The sequence below is a fragment of the Elephas maximus genome, chromosome 4 (assembly GCF_024166365.1).
Source record: "Elephas maximus indicus isolate mEleMax1 chromosome 4, mEleMax1 primary haplotype, whole genome shotgun sequence".
Lineage (NCBI taxonomy): Eukaryota > Metazoa > Chordata > Mammalia > Proboscidea > Elephantidae > Elephas > Elephas maximus.
The window spans coordinates 31,236,425-31,251,922 of NC_064822.1; the positions used below are offsets into that span (position 1 = coordinate 31,236,425).

Below are 15,498 nucleotides of genomic sequence, written 5' to 3' on the forward strand. Positions count from 1 at the left end.
GACAATTGTATCATAGCAACATCCATGAAGTAAATTCACTCAATCAGCCTCAAAATAGTCATTACCTTATACACCACGAGCAGAGGTCGACCTGACAGCAGCTAACACCAGCAAGAATTATATTATGTTGTTGTGTGTCATCCTACCCATAGCGATCTTACAGGACAGAGTAGAGCTGCCCCATAGGGTTTCCCACGCTGTAATCTTTACAGGAGCCAATAACCAGGTCTCTTTTCCCTGCAGAGCAGCTGGGCTTGAACTGCAGACCTTTTGCTTAGCAGCAGAGTGCTTAAACAGTGTGCCACCAAGGCTCCTCAAATCATACTATACTTAAAATTTCCTTGGAATCCCTGGGTGATGCAAATGGTTAACACAGTTGGCGCTGCTCGAAAAGTTCAAAGTTTGAATCCAGCTAGCAGCACCTCAGAAGAAAACCCTGGTGTCCAAAAAATCAGCCATTCACTGAAAACCCCATGAAGCACATTTCTAATCGGACACACATGGGGTCCTCATGAGTTGGAGTTGACTCAACACTTAAAAAGCGAAAACAAAAACAAAACAACTTCCCCTGAAATTTCAATTAGCTCTTATTGTTTCCTGGTTCTGTCGGGCTCTTGCACAGCAACTGTATTTTACTCCATGGGAGTGATGATGTCTTTGTCAGATGCCTATTATCTCTGCAAATTGAGGGAAAATGCAATCTGACTATGTTGCCTTCTGCTTGAAACCTCACCAGTGAGGCTTTCCATTTCCTTTGAATATTGACAAAGCATTTCAATATGGGCCAAAAGCAGAGGCACCGCCATGTTCCAACATCGGCACAGTGCTGTGATTAACTGGTCTCCAGAGACAGACTGCCTCGGTTCTGCTTCTAGTTTTACCACATAGCAGCTGTGTGACCGTGGGCAAGTTATCAATCTCTGTGTGTCTAGCCACCAAAAGGCGTAGTGGTAGTTCACATCTCATTGGTGGGTAATGGTGATTCAGTGAGGCAATAAATTAAAGTGCTCACAAGAGTGCCTGGCACAAATCTAGCTCACAGTAAACACCAGCTATTGTTATCAGGAAGCATGAACCTGGAGGTGGGGCCTGTGGCTTGTCTGGAGTGAACCCAGTAAGAATGCACCACTCTTTGGTTACCGCCTCTATATGACTCATAGGACTCCTGATCAGGCTCTCACGCTGCTTGTGCTAATGTCTTTTTATCATGGTCTTGAAAACAGTCAGTCAGTATCCTGCAGAAAGGTACCGCTTTGATGAACGACGCTGGGCATCTTTCCATTTTGTATGTCTTTTTTTTATTTTTAAAAATAATACGATTTCATACAATTTTCCAGTTAAAACTCTTGGAAGTAATCACTGTAGACTGTAAAACAGGGTGACTACTTTAAAAAGAAAAAAAAGTAATTCATACAGCAAAAATCATGAGCACATACTAGGTGCCAGGAAATGCACTGGACATTTTCCTCACAATTTTTTTCTTTATTGTGCTTTAAGTGAAAGTTTACAAATCAGGTCAGTCTCTCATACAAAAACTTATACACACCTTGCTATGTACTTCTAGCTGCTCTCCCCCTAATGAGACAGCACATTCCTCCTCTCCACCTTGTATTCCCTGTGTCCATTCAAACAGCTCCTGTCCCCTTCTGCCTTCTCATCTCCCCTCCAGGCAGGAGCTGCCCACACAGTCCCATGAGTCTACTTGAGCCAAGCAGCTCACTCTTCATCAGCATCATTTTCTATCTTATAGTCCAATCCAATCCCTGTCTGAAGAGTTGGCTTCAGGGATGGTTCCAGTCTTGGGCTAACACAGGGTGCCAGGACATGACCTCCGGGGTCCCTCTGGTCTCAGTCAGACCATTAAGTCTAGTCTTTTTACATTTCCTCACAATTTTAAGTGGAAAAGAAACAACAAGGAATCATAATTAAAACTCCAGAAAATGAGACGATTCAAGGTCAGGCTTGCTGTTGTTTGTCATGGAGTAGATTCCAACTCAAGGTGACCCCATCTGTGCAGAGTAGAACAGCTCCATAGGGTTTTTTTTTTTTTTCCGTTTTAATAATTGATTTTTTTTGTTGTTGTTGTTGAACGTATATCTTCTTTTGTGCAATGCCTTATCAAATCTTTTGCCCATTTAAAAATGTTTTTCTTGTTATTGAGTTATAATTCTTTCTAGATTCTTGATACAAATAATTTGTCAGATACATGTATAGTTAATATTTCTCCTACTTTCTGGCTTGCCTTGTCTTTCAAGGAGCAGATGAGTTTAATATTGATGAAGGACAGTTTATAACATTTTTTTATGACTTAGGATTTTTAAGTCTTGCCTAAGAAGTTTTTGCCTATCCCAAAGTTGCAGAGATTTTTCTCTTATGTTTTCTTCTGGGAGTTTTATAGTTTTCATTTTATATTTAAGATCTGTGATCCATCTGAAGTTAACTTTTGTATTTGTGAGCTAAATTTTGTATTGGGTGTGTGGTTTTTTTTCTTACAACACCTTTGTGTAGTTTTGCTCTCAGGGTAACACTGACTTCTTAAAATGAGTTGGGAAGTCTCCTCTATTTTCTGAGTTTTTTCCTTCAAATACGTCTTTTGTTGTATTCTAGTTTGTCTTTTGTTGCTGACAAGAGGTCAGTGGAAATTCTTATTTGTTTTCTTGCATGTAATGTGGTCTTTTAACTCTGGCTACTTTTAAGATATTTCTGTTTATCCTTGGTTTTAGCCATTTGATTAAGATGTGCCTTGGTGTGGTCTCCTTTGTGCTTATCCTACTAGTGTTTTATTTAGCTTCTCTGGTCTGTGGATTTATTGTTTTCATCGAATTTGGAAAAATTTCAGCCATTATTTCTTATGTAGTTCCCCACAGGGATATTATATTACTCAATATTGTTCTATGGGTCACTAAGTTTTGGTTCATTTTTTTCAATCCTTTGTCTCTCTATACTTCCATTTGGATAGTTTGTATCACTATATTTTCAAATTCACTGGTGTTCATTTCAACAGTGACTAATCTTCTGTTAAGTCCATTCAGATACTGTGTTTTTCAGCTTTTGAAAATTCCACATGGGTATTTTTTTTTTAATCTTCCATTTCTTGTCTCATTATCTTCATGTTTTCCTTTAAATCACTGGGAATTATTATAATAGCAGTTTTAAAGTCCTTGCTGCTGACTCCATTATCCCTGTCATTTCTGCTTGGTTTCTACTGACTGACTTTTCTTAAAATCATGGGTCACACTTTTCAGAATCTTCACGTCTAGTAATTTTTGAGCGAATGCTGGACATGGAGTTCTGGATTTTGTTTTCCTTTACAGATATTAGGCTTTTTCTGGCAGACAGTTTAGTTACTTATGCATCAGCTTTGTCCCTTTGAGGTTTATTTTTAAGCTTTGGTAGGGTGAATCTAGAGTAGCCTTTGTTGTTGTTAGTTGCTGCCAAGTTGATTCTGACTCACAGCAACCCCACGTGTGCAGAACAGAGCTGCTCCACAGGGTTTTCAAGGCTATAAGCAGATTGCCAGGACTTACTTCCAAGGTGCCTCTGGTGGGTGTGAACTACCAACCTGTCTGTTGTAGTCTAGTGCTTAATCATTTGTGTCACCCAGGGACTCCAGAGTAGCCTTTACTCAGGACTACTTTAGTCTTATTATTGAGGTATAGTCCTTCTTTGGTCTTTACTCAATGTCCCAGGTGCTCAACAAGGCCTTTTGACTCACGTGTGTTAGAATATGAACCTTTCCCAGCCTTGTGTAAGCTCTGGGAATTTTTCAGCCCATAATTTGTCACTTGGTCTTTGCCGGTTTAATGCTCTTTCACATTACACATGCTTGGCTTATTATTCAAGAATCAAAACCAAACCAGTTACCTTTGAGTTGGCTCTGACTGATGGTGACCCGGTGACAGAGTAGAACTGTGCTTCACAGGGTTTCAATGGCTGATGAAGTAGATTGCCAGGCTTTTCTTCCGAGACACCTCTGGGTGGATTCAAACCTCTAGCCTTTCAGTTAGCAGCTGAGAATGTTAACCATTTGTACCACCCAGGGATTCACAGACCCACAGATTTATACAGTTATTTCTCTGCAAAGCTTCCACCTATTTTATACTCTGTTTCACAAATTCTAGCTTTCTCAGCTTTCCAGACTTTGATGTTATCTCCTCAATTTTGTAAGACTGTCGGTGCTCTGCTTGGGTTATTCCTTTCTGCACCATGATCTGAAAAGTGCCTCCAGGCAGAAAGCTGAGTCAATTCTAGGTTTTATTTCCTTGGTTTCCCTTCTCCTGAGGATCACAGTTCTGTGTTGTCTGTGGTCTAATATCTAAAAATAGATACATATTTAATTTTTTTTAGCCTTCTAGCTGTCTACTGTGGGAAAGCAAGTACTCTCCCAGTTACTCCCTCATAGCTGGGAACATAAGTTTAACGAAAATGCCTTGACATTTTTATAATAATGTTCTTGGCCATTAAAAACTTGCACTGGACCAAATAAGTTAACAATATCAACTTCATCAAGAAACTTGAAACTGCCTAAATAAACCTAATTTTGCCCACTGCAACATGGTCATGTACCTTACATACTAAATCTTGATTTTTTTTAGGCAAAATATAAGAATATTAGACTTGCCAACAGTGTCACTGGACTGATTTTGCTGTCTGGAGGTAACAGTGAACAGTGGTTGTACAACAAATCAGGAAACTTTACAATGACAGCCAGACTCTAGAATGACTCCTGACCACCTGGTCAAGTTCCCTAGGCTGGAGGGAATAAGACAAAAGGCTACAACATCACAAAAGGATGCATGTTATCTGGGTACTATCTCTCCGTCATAAATAGCCTTTTGTGTTTGAAGGTCTGACAAGGGCTTGGTACATGGGATGGCAGCCTAATTGTCACCCCTGTACAAGTTCCATGTATAAGTTCCACCTGATAGGGTAAAACAAGTCTCCTCAGCGTGTGTGTTTCTCAAGGGTGCACATTCCTGGGATCATTATTTTGGGATGTCAGAAAATAAATGAAGTGCTGGCATGTTTTTACAAGGCATGGTGTTATAAAATCATACCTAACGATTACTGTACTGAATTATATCATCTCAAATATGGGGACTCTGTGTCCTACTATGCATCTTTTTTGTGTTGATGTTTTGCCTCTTTCCTCTCTTGGGAAGAGATAGGAAATTCTCACTAGTCTGAAAAATGAGCACTAAATTAAGAACAACCCAACTTTTTTATTTATCAGGAATCAGAATAAGGAGAAAAGAATGTGGAAATTGGAGAAAGAGGGTCTATCCATTCTCTCTGTAGGCCAAGTGTCATCTAGACTCCACAGAGCCTATACCATCTCTTTAAGAAGTTTCTCTCTCCTGCCAGTCCACAGGGAGGGACAGAATGCAGTCACATCTGTGGATATGAGATCACTTTAGTAAAATTCAAGTTCTGTGGTGTTTTGGGAAAAAGATGTAGCTTGTCATTTAAAAGGGTGGACTTTTTCTAAATCATATTGGGAGAGGTAATGGATAAAGATAATAATCACCTTTTCAAGAGGATATTTGTTAGGTATAAGGCCTGGACCTGTTCTCTTTTCCATTGGTACTGATTAACTGTAGACCCAGTTGTAACTTAGGGATGGGAACCTAACATAAAAGTTCCACACAGCTCTTGCATTAACTGTGACTATGCAGAGAGCACAGCTGCCAGACATGAGGTGTACCGTTTGGAATCCAGGGCCTTATAGTCACAGGGTGTGTCTTTTCCACTTTTCCCCCTTTGTGACAGTTGCCTTAGATCTCACTACTTCTGGGAGGCATTTCAATGGGCCGAGCATTTACAATACCTGAGACCAATCCTTACCAACCCCAGTTTACACTAGAATCACCAGTGCCTGGCCTCCAGCCAGACCAATGTGATCACACTCTGGAAATGGTGGCTCAAAACTGAAAAACCAAACCCAGCTCCGTTGAGTCGATTCCGACTCATAGCGACTCTACAGGACAGAGTAGAACTGCCCCATAGAGTTTCTAAGGAGCGCCTGGCAGATTCGAACTGCCGACTCTTTGGTTAGCAGCCGTAGCACTTAACCACTACACCACCAGGGTTTCCTCAGTGGCGGCTAGGTATTAATGTTTTTGTTAGGTCCTCAGGTGATTCTAATGGATATCCAGGGTTGAGAATCATTCTGTTAGACTGATAGATATATAAATAGCTGCCATGGAGTCAATTCCAATTCATGGAGACCGTATGTACAACACAATGAAATACTGTCCGGTCCTGTGTTATTCTCATGATCACTGGCATGTTCAAGTTCATCGTTGTGGCTCTTGTGCCAATCCATCTCATCAAGGGTCTCCCTTACACTCACTGGCCCTGTACTTCACCAAACATGCTATCCTCCTCCAGCGACTGATCACTCATGATGACAAATGAGTCAGACAACATTCTGTTGTGATCCATAAGGTTTTCATTGGCCAATTTATGGAAGTAGATTATCAGGCCTTTCTTCCTAGTCTGTCTTAATATGGAAGCTCCACTGAAACCTGTCCACCCTGGGGGACCCTGCTGGTATTTGAAATAGTGGTGGCATAGCTTTCAGCACCACAGAAACATGCAAGACACCATAGTGTGACAAACTGACAGATGGGTGGTGGCTTAGCCTGACAATTCATGTGAAATTAGAAGAGCAGGGAATTACATGAACAGGGTTAGAATGGTTTTCTTGATCTGCTTAAAGCCCCTTTGCCTCCCTTGACATTCTTTTTGCCTTGTTTAAATCTACCCACCCCACTGTGATGGCATCAAATTTCTATTCCTGAGAATAATCCATCGATCCTGAAAACGAAATGCTCAAATAGGATATGCTCTATAGTCTAGGGTCTTCCTATAATTTAATTATCTAATTATGGGAGTCGGCTGCCAAGCACAAAAGATTTCACTCAGTTTCACTATTTTATAACACAGTTCAAAGAACATTTGAATTTCTAATTCAATTTTTGAATTTCTTTTGAGTCTATTCTAGAGAGTTTCCTATATCTCTAATGATAGCTTCATTATTGGACTCAATCACTTTGGGGTTGCACTTCATTTCTGGTGTCTAATAGTTCATACGCTGAAGGAGAACTGCTGTGGAGATCGCTTAATTATTCTAAACAGCTTTTGTCTTAAATAGTCTCCCCTGACTGAAAAGACAGAGGCTTGAGGGGGAGGACAGCCGAGTGAGACAAAGAATACAAATAAAGAGGTGGAAACCATAGCTGCCTGGTCAGGAAACAATGTGCTTTATCTTTTCCTGGGTGTCCAATCTTCAGAATTGCATAGACGTGAACTTCTAAATTCAAAGGCACATTTTGCCCATTGTTCTTTATACCCAGAAAGCCAAAAAACTTAAGCAGCTCTGGAGAAATAAAGGAAATTATGTGGTTAAGACAGCATTCCTAGACTCTGACCAAACAGCTCCTTTGTCTGAGAAAGCTATTTGGCACCAAGCCACAACAGTTCAAGGGTTACCAAGAGTGGCAAGAGGAGGAAGACCCTCCCAGTCAGACATGGCAGCCAAAGAGTGCCAGTCGCCAGCAGGGCGATGTCACAGCCAGACAGCACAGCCTCCTTATCAAATTCTCCTCTAGCCTTTGAGATACCCAGGGGAAGTGTGTCATCTATGCTAAAGCAAGTCCACTCCTGTCCCCAGACCAAGACAGGCTCATTTCTTAGAGCAGTTAGACAGTACCATTTGTTATGGATTGAGGTATGTTCCCCACAAAGGTATGTAGAAGTCCTAGGCCCTGGTTCCCGTGAAGATGACCTTATTTGTAAATAGTCTTTGAAGACATTATCAGTTAACATGAGATCATACTGGAGTGGGGCAGACCCTAATCTAATAGGAATGGTGTCCCTGTAAAAAGAGAAGAGACACAGAGGGAACACAGCCACGTGCAGATGGACACAGAGACAGAAGGGATGCAGCTATAAGCCAACGAACGCCAAGGACTGCCAGGAGCCATCAGAAGCTGAGGAAGCAAGGAAGGATCTTCCCTTAAAACCTTCAGAGAGAACGCGGCCTGGCTCACACCTTGAATTTGTGCTTCTGGCCTCTAGAGTTGTGATAAAATACATTTTTGTTGTCTTAAGCCACCCATTATGGGGTACGTTGTTACCTGCAACCTTAGGAAAATAAAACCAAATTCAAACTGTACATTTAATTTCCCTTTGAGGGTCCAATGAAGAAGCACGATTTCCAAATGGCCAGCAGATGGCGCTATAAGGAAGGAACAGTGTGAGGAGGGGGTTCATCTCCCTAAACCCCAGGTAAGAACCTCTCGGGCTAGCAGGTGTGCTGTTTGGCCTGCATAGTACCAATTAAATTATTTTTAAATTACTTTCCAACATTTAAAAATAGAGCTATTTCATATAAAACGTATTTCCAGATTCTTCTGAAATACTGGAACATCTAGAAACGCTGGCCTCTAATTGTCAGGTAAGAGCGGGCAGGAGCTGAATGGTGACTGTCCTTTAGAGGGGGCAGTTCAGCACTGTCCTTCCTCTACCTCACCTGTTAAGTCACTGCTGGACACTGAAACATTCTCACCCCTGCCCACACCCTCAGCCCAACGTGTGCACTTCCGTTCACAGCAAAGTATCCTTAAAACTGCACAGCAAGGGAAAGCTAGTACAAAGGATGGGGAACTCCACAGCTGACAGGATTCAGAAGAGGATCTAAATGAATCTGCATTGGATGCCAAAAGACATCTGGTACGCTGCCTTAGAGACAGATCAGCCTTTGGGGATCTGAGCACTGGCCAATGTCATCCTATTACATCAGTCCCCCGTCTCTACAATAGGGCTTCGGACCGGTTCTGAAATCAGCTGCCCTACTGTTTGCTATCTGGGAGTTAGAGGGCAAAGGGAAATCATTTTCTTAGCCTTAATTGTTACTGTGACTGTCCTTGAGTTGGCTCCATGCACAACAATGAAATGCCGAGTCCTGTACCATCCCCATGAATGATTGGTTGCTGACTGGACCATTCTGATTCATAGGGTTTTCACTGGTTCCCTCTTGGAAGTAGATTACCAGGTCTTTCTTCCTAGGCCGTCTTAGTCTAGAAGCTCTACTGAAACGTGTTCAGCATCACAGCAACACCACCACAAGCCTCAATTGTCAGATAGGCGGTAGCTGCACATGAGGTGCACTGGCTGGGAATCAAACCCGGTCGCCTGCAGGGAAGTGAGAGTTCTACCACTGAATCACCACTGTCCCCTTAGCTGTAGTTAGGTGGTGGGAAAATGTAGGGCTCATGCCAACAGCGTGTTGACTGGAGAGAGAGGCTGTAGGTTTGAAGTCCTTTCCTGATTGGACCTCAGCAGCTCAGGAGATTGTATCTCACTGGATACTCAGGGCTCCACGCCTATGTGGCTACGCCAGGGGCCTGGGTATGTCTGCCTTTTTGCAGTGTTTCAATTATAGATTTCTTGAAGTCAGGGAGGATGGTGGGTTTAGTCTAAGCCAGCACTACATCATCAATTTCTAACCACTCTCAAGGGTTCATAGAGGTTGACTGAGGAAGCAAACATGTGGCCTCATCGAGATGCAGAGTCCCAGCTACCGGTACCAGGAGACACAGTATTATGCTTCATCAGGTTGATGGGATTTGCTGAGCAAGGCCAGCAACATGAAGTGTCATTTCCGCCCCCTCCTCGATTCCCTGATAGTTCATATAGCAATGAACTGTCCCTTAACAATGGAAAAGGGTAAGAAAAATATTATGGAACACATTATCCAAATAAAATGCAGATGTTTTTCTCAACAAATCATTCATGATGGGTTTTTCCTTATGAATTCACCTTCTATTCTAAACTCACATTTCTAAATACATCCTGGGTCCTTGTGGAAAATCTTTTTTTTTTTTTTTTCCTTATGAATTCACCTTCTATTCTAAACTCACATTTCTAAATACATCCTGGGTCCTTGTGGAAAAAAAAAAAAGAAGCACGGCTGATGGTGCCACCCTCGTTGGTGCTTACTGAGGAGAACGATGGAGTCTAAACACTGTTAGTGGAAAGTCTTAACTAGCTGCTAGAATGCTCCATAGGGTTCCTCTACTTTCAGCTCTCCTCAGAAAACCCCAGATATTTAATAGTTTTTTTCATGTGTAAGGGCATGCACAGCTCAAAGGAGTGATTGCAGTACAAGGTTATAGAAGAGGATTAGGTGTGTGAACATGAAACCATACCTTTGTGGTTCTACTACCTGGGTCTTCAGTTAGCTCCCAGGAAAAGAATGGTAGAAAGAGCCCAGGGAAGTTGTAGTGGGTCTAGGGATGTGTGGGAAGGAGACTGGGAGGAGGAGAGAGCTGACTTTGGGCAACTGACACAAAGACCACCATCCATGAGGAGCACCATCTGACCTGTAGCTGTCGCATCTGCTGGAGCTGGAGCCTGAGTTCAGCCACGTTTCGCCTCATGTCAAGCAGGCTCATGTGGACCATTGAGGAACCCACAGGCAGGGGCTGGCTAGGCAGCACTGAGGACTCGAGGGTGGTAAGTGTCTTCCCGCCAGAAACATGGGGTGTTCCTATGAGAAAAGCACAGCAAAGTACCAGAGTGTCAGAAGAAAGTCTAAACTCTAAATCCCATCCCAATACAAAACATTTATAATTGTAAAAAATACCCATTTCCTTTATTATGGAAAAAAAAATTTTTTTAAATTATGCTTGTCTTCTAAATGACAACAATAAGAAATTGGGGTTAAATAAATGATGGAATATTCATGCGATACTATAGTATGAAAACTGGAAAAATCATGTTCTAGGATTTGAGTGCCATAGGAAGGTAGGTCACAGAGCAGTGTTGTACAGCATGATGTCTTGTTAAGGAACCTAACTGTCTCTGTCTTAATCTACAGGTATGCATGTCTTCTTTAGATACATAGGTTTACACAGACAAAAGCTTAGAAGTATAGATAGCAAAGTGTTAACAGTATCTCTAGCTGGTAGTATGCCATATGAGTTGTATATTTCTCTTTACATGACTAAAATTACATTACTACTTTTTGTATTTTAAAATCTATACAGTGAATATCTATTATTTTATAATAGGAAAAAATAATTTTAAAATTCTAGGACCTAACACACAGTGCATATGTGGCTATCTCCGGCAAGATAGGTGTATCCTAAGAACATGTACTTTAATTCTGGGCAGAGATTTGGTTGATCACCAAGAGCAAACTAATAAGAACTGAGTATTACCCTGAATCCCTTCAGGTTTACAAAAGAAGTAGGACCTCAGCACAGGTCTCCTTTAGTAAGAAAATAAGTCATAAAGCTAAAATTCTTCATGAGAGGAATCATAAAAGGCAGCAGAAAAAATATCTTCCAGAGGTGATCCAAGATGGCGTAGTCAGATGCCTCAGAACGTCCCTCTTACAACAAAGACCCAAGAAAACAAGTGTATCAGATATAGATGACAACTTTGGAACCTTGAGCATCAAAGGCAAGGCTGAAGAATCAAACTGAGTGCCAAGTGGAATGAGAGACTGTACAAAAATAGTGGCACATCACCTCACCACCAATGCCGGCTACATCTTCACAGAGGAAGTCAAGGCAATATAAAGAATTAAAAACCTGCTTTAAACTTCGGCAGATAAAGGTAAATTTCAAAGTAACCACAGAGAAAGGTAACAAACCTACTCATCAAAAAAAAAAAAGACTCAGTAAACACAAAATCAGCGATGAAGGAAATGGAAAAGAAAATCCACAAATAAAAAGGACCCAGAACAGAAGTTTAAGCATAACAAAGAAACCTTCAACAGTACAAAAAAAAAGCACAACAAAATGACAGCACTAAACTCATAAAAAAAATTTTTTTTTTTTTTTTTTAAATAAACTCATACCTATCGATAATCACACTGAGTGTAAATGGCTTAAATGTGTCAGTAAAGAGACAGGTAGTGGCAGAATGGATTAAAAAAACACAACTTATCTGCATGCTGTTTACAACAGATATACCTTTGACATAAGGACAAACTAAAACTCAAAGGATGGAAGAAAATATATCAAGCAAACAATAACCAAAAAAGAGCAGGAGTGGCTATATTAATCTCTGATAAAATAGACTTTAAGGCAAAATCTACCATAAAAAATAAGGAAGGACATTAAATAATGATTAAAGGGTCAATCTACCAAGTGGGCATAACCATGATAAATATATATGCACCTAATGACAGGGCCCCAAAATATATAAAACAAACTCTAACAGCACTGAAAAGAGAAATAGTTCCAAAGTAATAATAGGAGACTTCAACACACCACTTTTGGTGAAGGACAGAACAACCAGAAAGAAACTCAACAAAGATACAGAAGATCTAAATGCCATAATCAACCAACTCGACCTCATAGACATACACGGAACACTCCACCCAACAGCAGTAAAGTATATACTCTTTTCCAATGCACATGGATCACATCTTAGGCCACAAAGCTAGTCTCAATAAAATCCAAAACACTGGAACACTACAAAGAATTTTCTCTGATCACAACACTATAAAAATAGAAATCAATAACAGGAAGAGCAAGGAAAAAAAAAATCAAATACATGAAAACTGAATAAAACCTTGTTTAAAAACCACTGGGTAATAAGAAATCAAAGATGAAATTTAAAAATTTTTCTAAAATCAAATGAGAATGAAAATACAACATACCAAAACCTTTGGGACGTAGCAAAAGCGGTGCTCAGAGGTCAATTTACAGCAATAAATACAATAAAAAAGAAGAAAGGACTAAAATCAAAATGTTAACCCTAGAATTTGAACAAGCAGAAAGAGAGCAACAAAAGAAGCCCAAAGTCATCAGAAAAAAGGAAATATTAAAGGTTAAAGCAGAAATACGTGAAACAAAGAACAGAAAAACAACAGAAAGACTTAAGCTAGTTCTTTGAAAGGATCTGTAAAACTGACAAATCACTGGCCAAACTCACAAAAGCAGGAGAACAAGCAAATAACTCATATAAAAAATGAGATGGTGACATTATAACAGAAACAACCGAAATAAAAAGAATCATAACAGAATACTATGAAGAATTGTACTCCAACAAATTTGAAAACCTAGAGGAAAAGGACAAATTTCTAGTAAGGCATTACCTGCCTAAATTAACACACAAACTGAGGTAAAAAAGGAGCACTCGCAGCACATTGTGTAAGAGCTTGGCTGCTAACCAAAAAGTCAGCAGTTCAAATCCACCAGCTGCTCCTTGGAAATCCTATGGGGCAGTTCCGCTCCATCCTATAGGGTCGCCATGAGTCAGAATCAACTTGATGGCAATGGGTTTGGTTTTTTTTTTTTTTTTTTTTGAAGTAGAAAGACTGCACAGGCCCACAGCAAAAGAAGAGATTAAAGAGGTAATAAGAAAAAAAAAAACAACAACAACTCCTAATAAAAAAGAGGCTGTTGCCAGAACGGCTTCACTGGAGAATTCTATGAAACATTCACAGAAGGGCTCACACCAATACTACTCAAACCATTTCAGAGCATAGAAAAGAAAAGAACAGTCTTGAATTCATTAAATAAAGCCAGCATAACCCTGATACCAAAGCCAGGCAAAGATACTATAATTACAGATCAGTATCCCTCATGAATATGGACACAAAAATTCTCAATAAAATTCTAGCTAATTCAATGGCATACCAAAAAATAATACATCATGAGAAAGTGGGATTCATACCAGATATGCAAGGACGGCTCAACATTAGAAAACCAATACCAACTAAATAAAAGAAATGAATCACATGATCATCTCAATCGATGCAGAAAAGGCATTTGATAAGGTCCAATACCCATTTCTGATAAAAATTCTCAGCACAATAGGACTAGAAGGGAACTTCCTCAAGATAATAAAGGGTGTTTATACAAAACCAACAGCCAACATTATTCCCACTGGATAGAGACTGAAAGCATCTCCCTTGGGAACGGGAACCAGACAAGGATGTTCTTTATCACCACTCTCATTCAACACTGTACTGGAAGTCCTAGCTAGAGCAGTAAGGCAAGAAAAGGAAATAAAGGGCATTCAAATTGGTATGGAAGAAGTAAAAACTATCTCTATTAGCAGATGATATGATCCTGTATGTAGAAAATCCCAAAGATTTGACAATAAAGCTACTGGAACTAGTAGAAGGATTCAACAAAGTGTTGTTGTTGTTAAGTGCTATTTAGTTGGTTCCAACTCATAGTGACCCTATGCACAAGAGAATGAAACACTGCCCAGTCCTTCCTCATCCTCACAATCATTGTTATGCTTCAGCCCATTGTTGCGGTCACCATGCCAGTCCATCTTGTTGAGGGTCTTCCCCTTTTCTGCTGACCTCCTACTTTATCAAGCATGGTGGCCTTCTCCAGGGACTGATCCCTCCTGATAACATATACAAAGTATGTGAGATGAAGTCTCGCCATCCTTGCTTCTAAGGAGCATTCTGGTTGTACCTCATCCAAGACAGATTTGTTTGTTCTTTTGGCAATACATGGAATAGTCAATATCCTTCACCAACACCATAATTCAAAGGTGTCAATTTTTTTTCACATGCATATGAGGTGATTGAAAACACCATGGCTTAGGTCAGGTGTACCTTAGGCTTCAAGATGACATCTTTGCTTTTTAGCACTTTAAAGAGGTCTCTTGTAGCAGATTTGCCCAATGCTATGCATCATTTGATTTCTTCACTGCAGCTTCCATGGGTGCTGCTTGTGGATCCAAGTAAAATGCAATCCTTGACAACTTCAATCTTTTCTCCATTTATCATGATGTTGCTTATTGTCCAGTTGTGAGGATTTTTGTTTTCTTTATGTTCGGGTGTAAACATATTGAAGGCCATGGTCTTTGATCTTCATTAGTAAGTGCTCCAAGTCCTCTTCACTTTCAGCAAGCAAGGTTGTGTCATCTGCATATTGCAGGTTGTTAATGAGTCTTTCTCCAATCCTGATGCTGCATTCTTCATACAGTCCAGCTTCTCGGATTATTTGCACAGCATACAGACTGAATAGGTATTGTGAAAGGATAGAACCCTGATGCACACCTTTCCTGATGTTAAACCATGCAGTATTCCCTTGTTTTGTCTGAACAAAGTAGCAGGATAGAATATCAAGATACAAAAATAAGTTGGATTCCTCTACACCAACAAAGAGAAGCTTCAAAAAGAAATTAGGAAAACTATTATTCACAACAGTCCCCCAGAAGATAAAATATTCAGGAATAAATCTAACTAGGGTCATAAAAGACCTATATGAAGAAAATGACAAAACGCTACTGCAAGAAACAACAACAACAAAAAACTACTTAAATGGAAAAACATGCAATGCTCATGGATGGGAAGACTTAACATTGTGAAAATGTCAATGCTACCCAATGTGATCTATAGATATAATGCAATCCTGATCCAAATTTCAACATCATTCAGATAAGAAAACTAATAATGGACTTTATATGGAAAGGAAAGAGGCCCCAGATAATCAAAGCATCATTGAAGAA

The 15,498-nt window shown here is 40.2% G+C and overlaps 1 protein-coding gene across 12 annotated transcripts in view; it reads right to left on the minus strand.

The window, feature by feature from the left end:
* The window catches only part of KIAA1217 (KIAA1217 ortholog), a 584,613-nt gene that overhangs the window by 40,812 nt on the left and 528,303 nt on the right, over nt 1-15,498 (minus strand). For all 12 annotated transcript variants that reach the window (XM_049881825.1, XM_049881824.1, XM_049881823.1 and 9 more), the window contains one exon: nt 10,389-10,555. In XM_049881825.1, the coding sequence (XP_049737782.1) occupies nt 10,389-10,555 (167 nt within the window). The remainder of the gene's footprint in view (nt 1-10,388; nt 10,556-15,498) is intronic.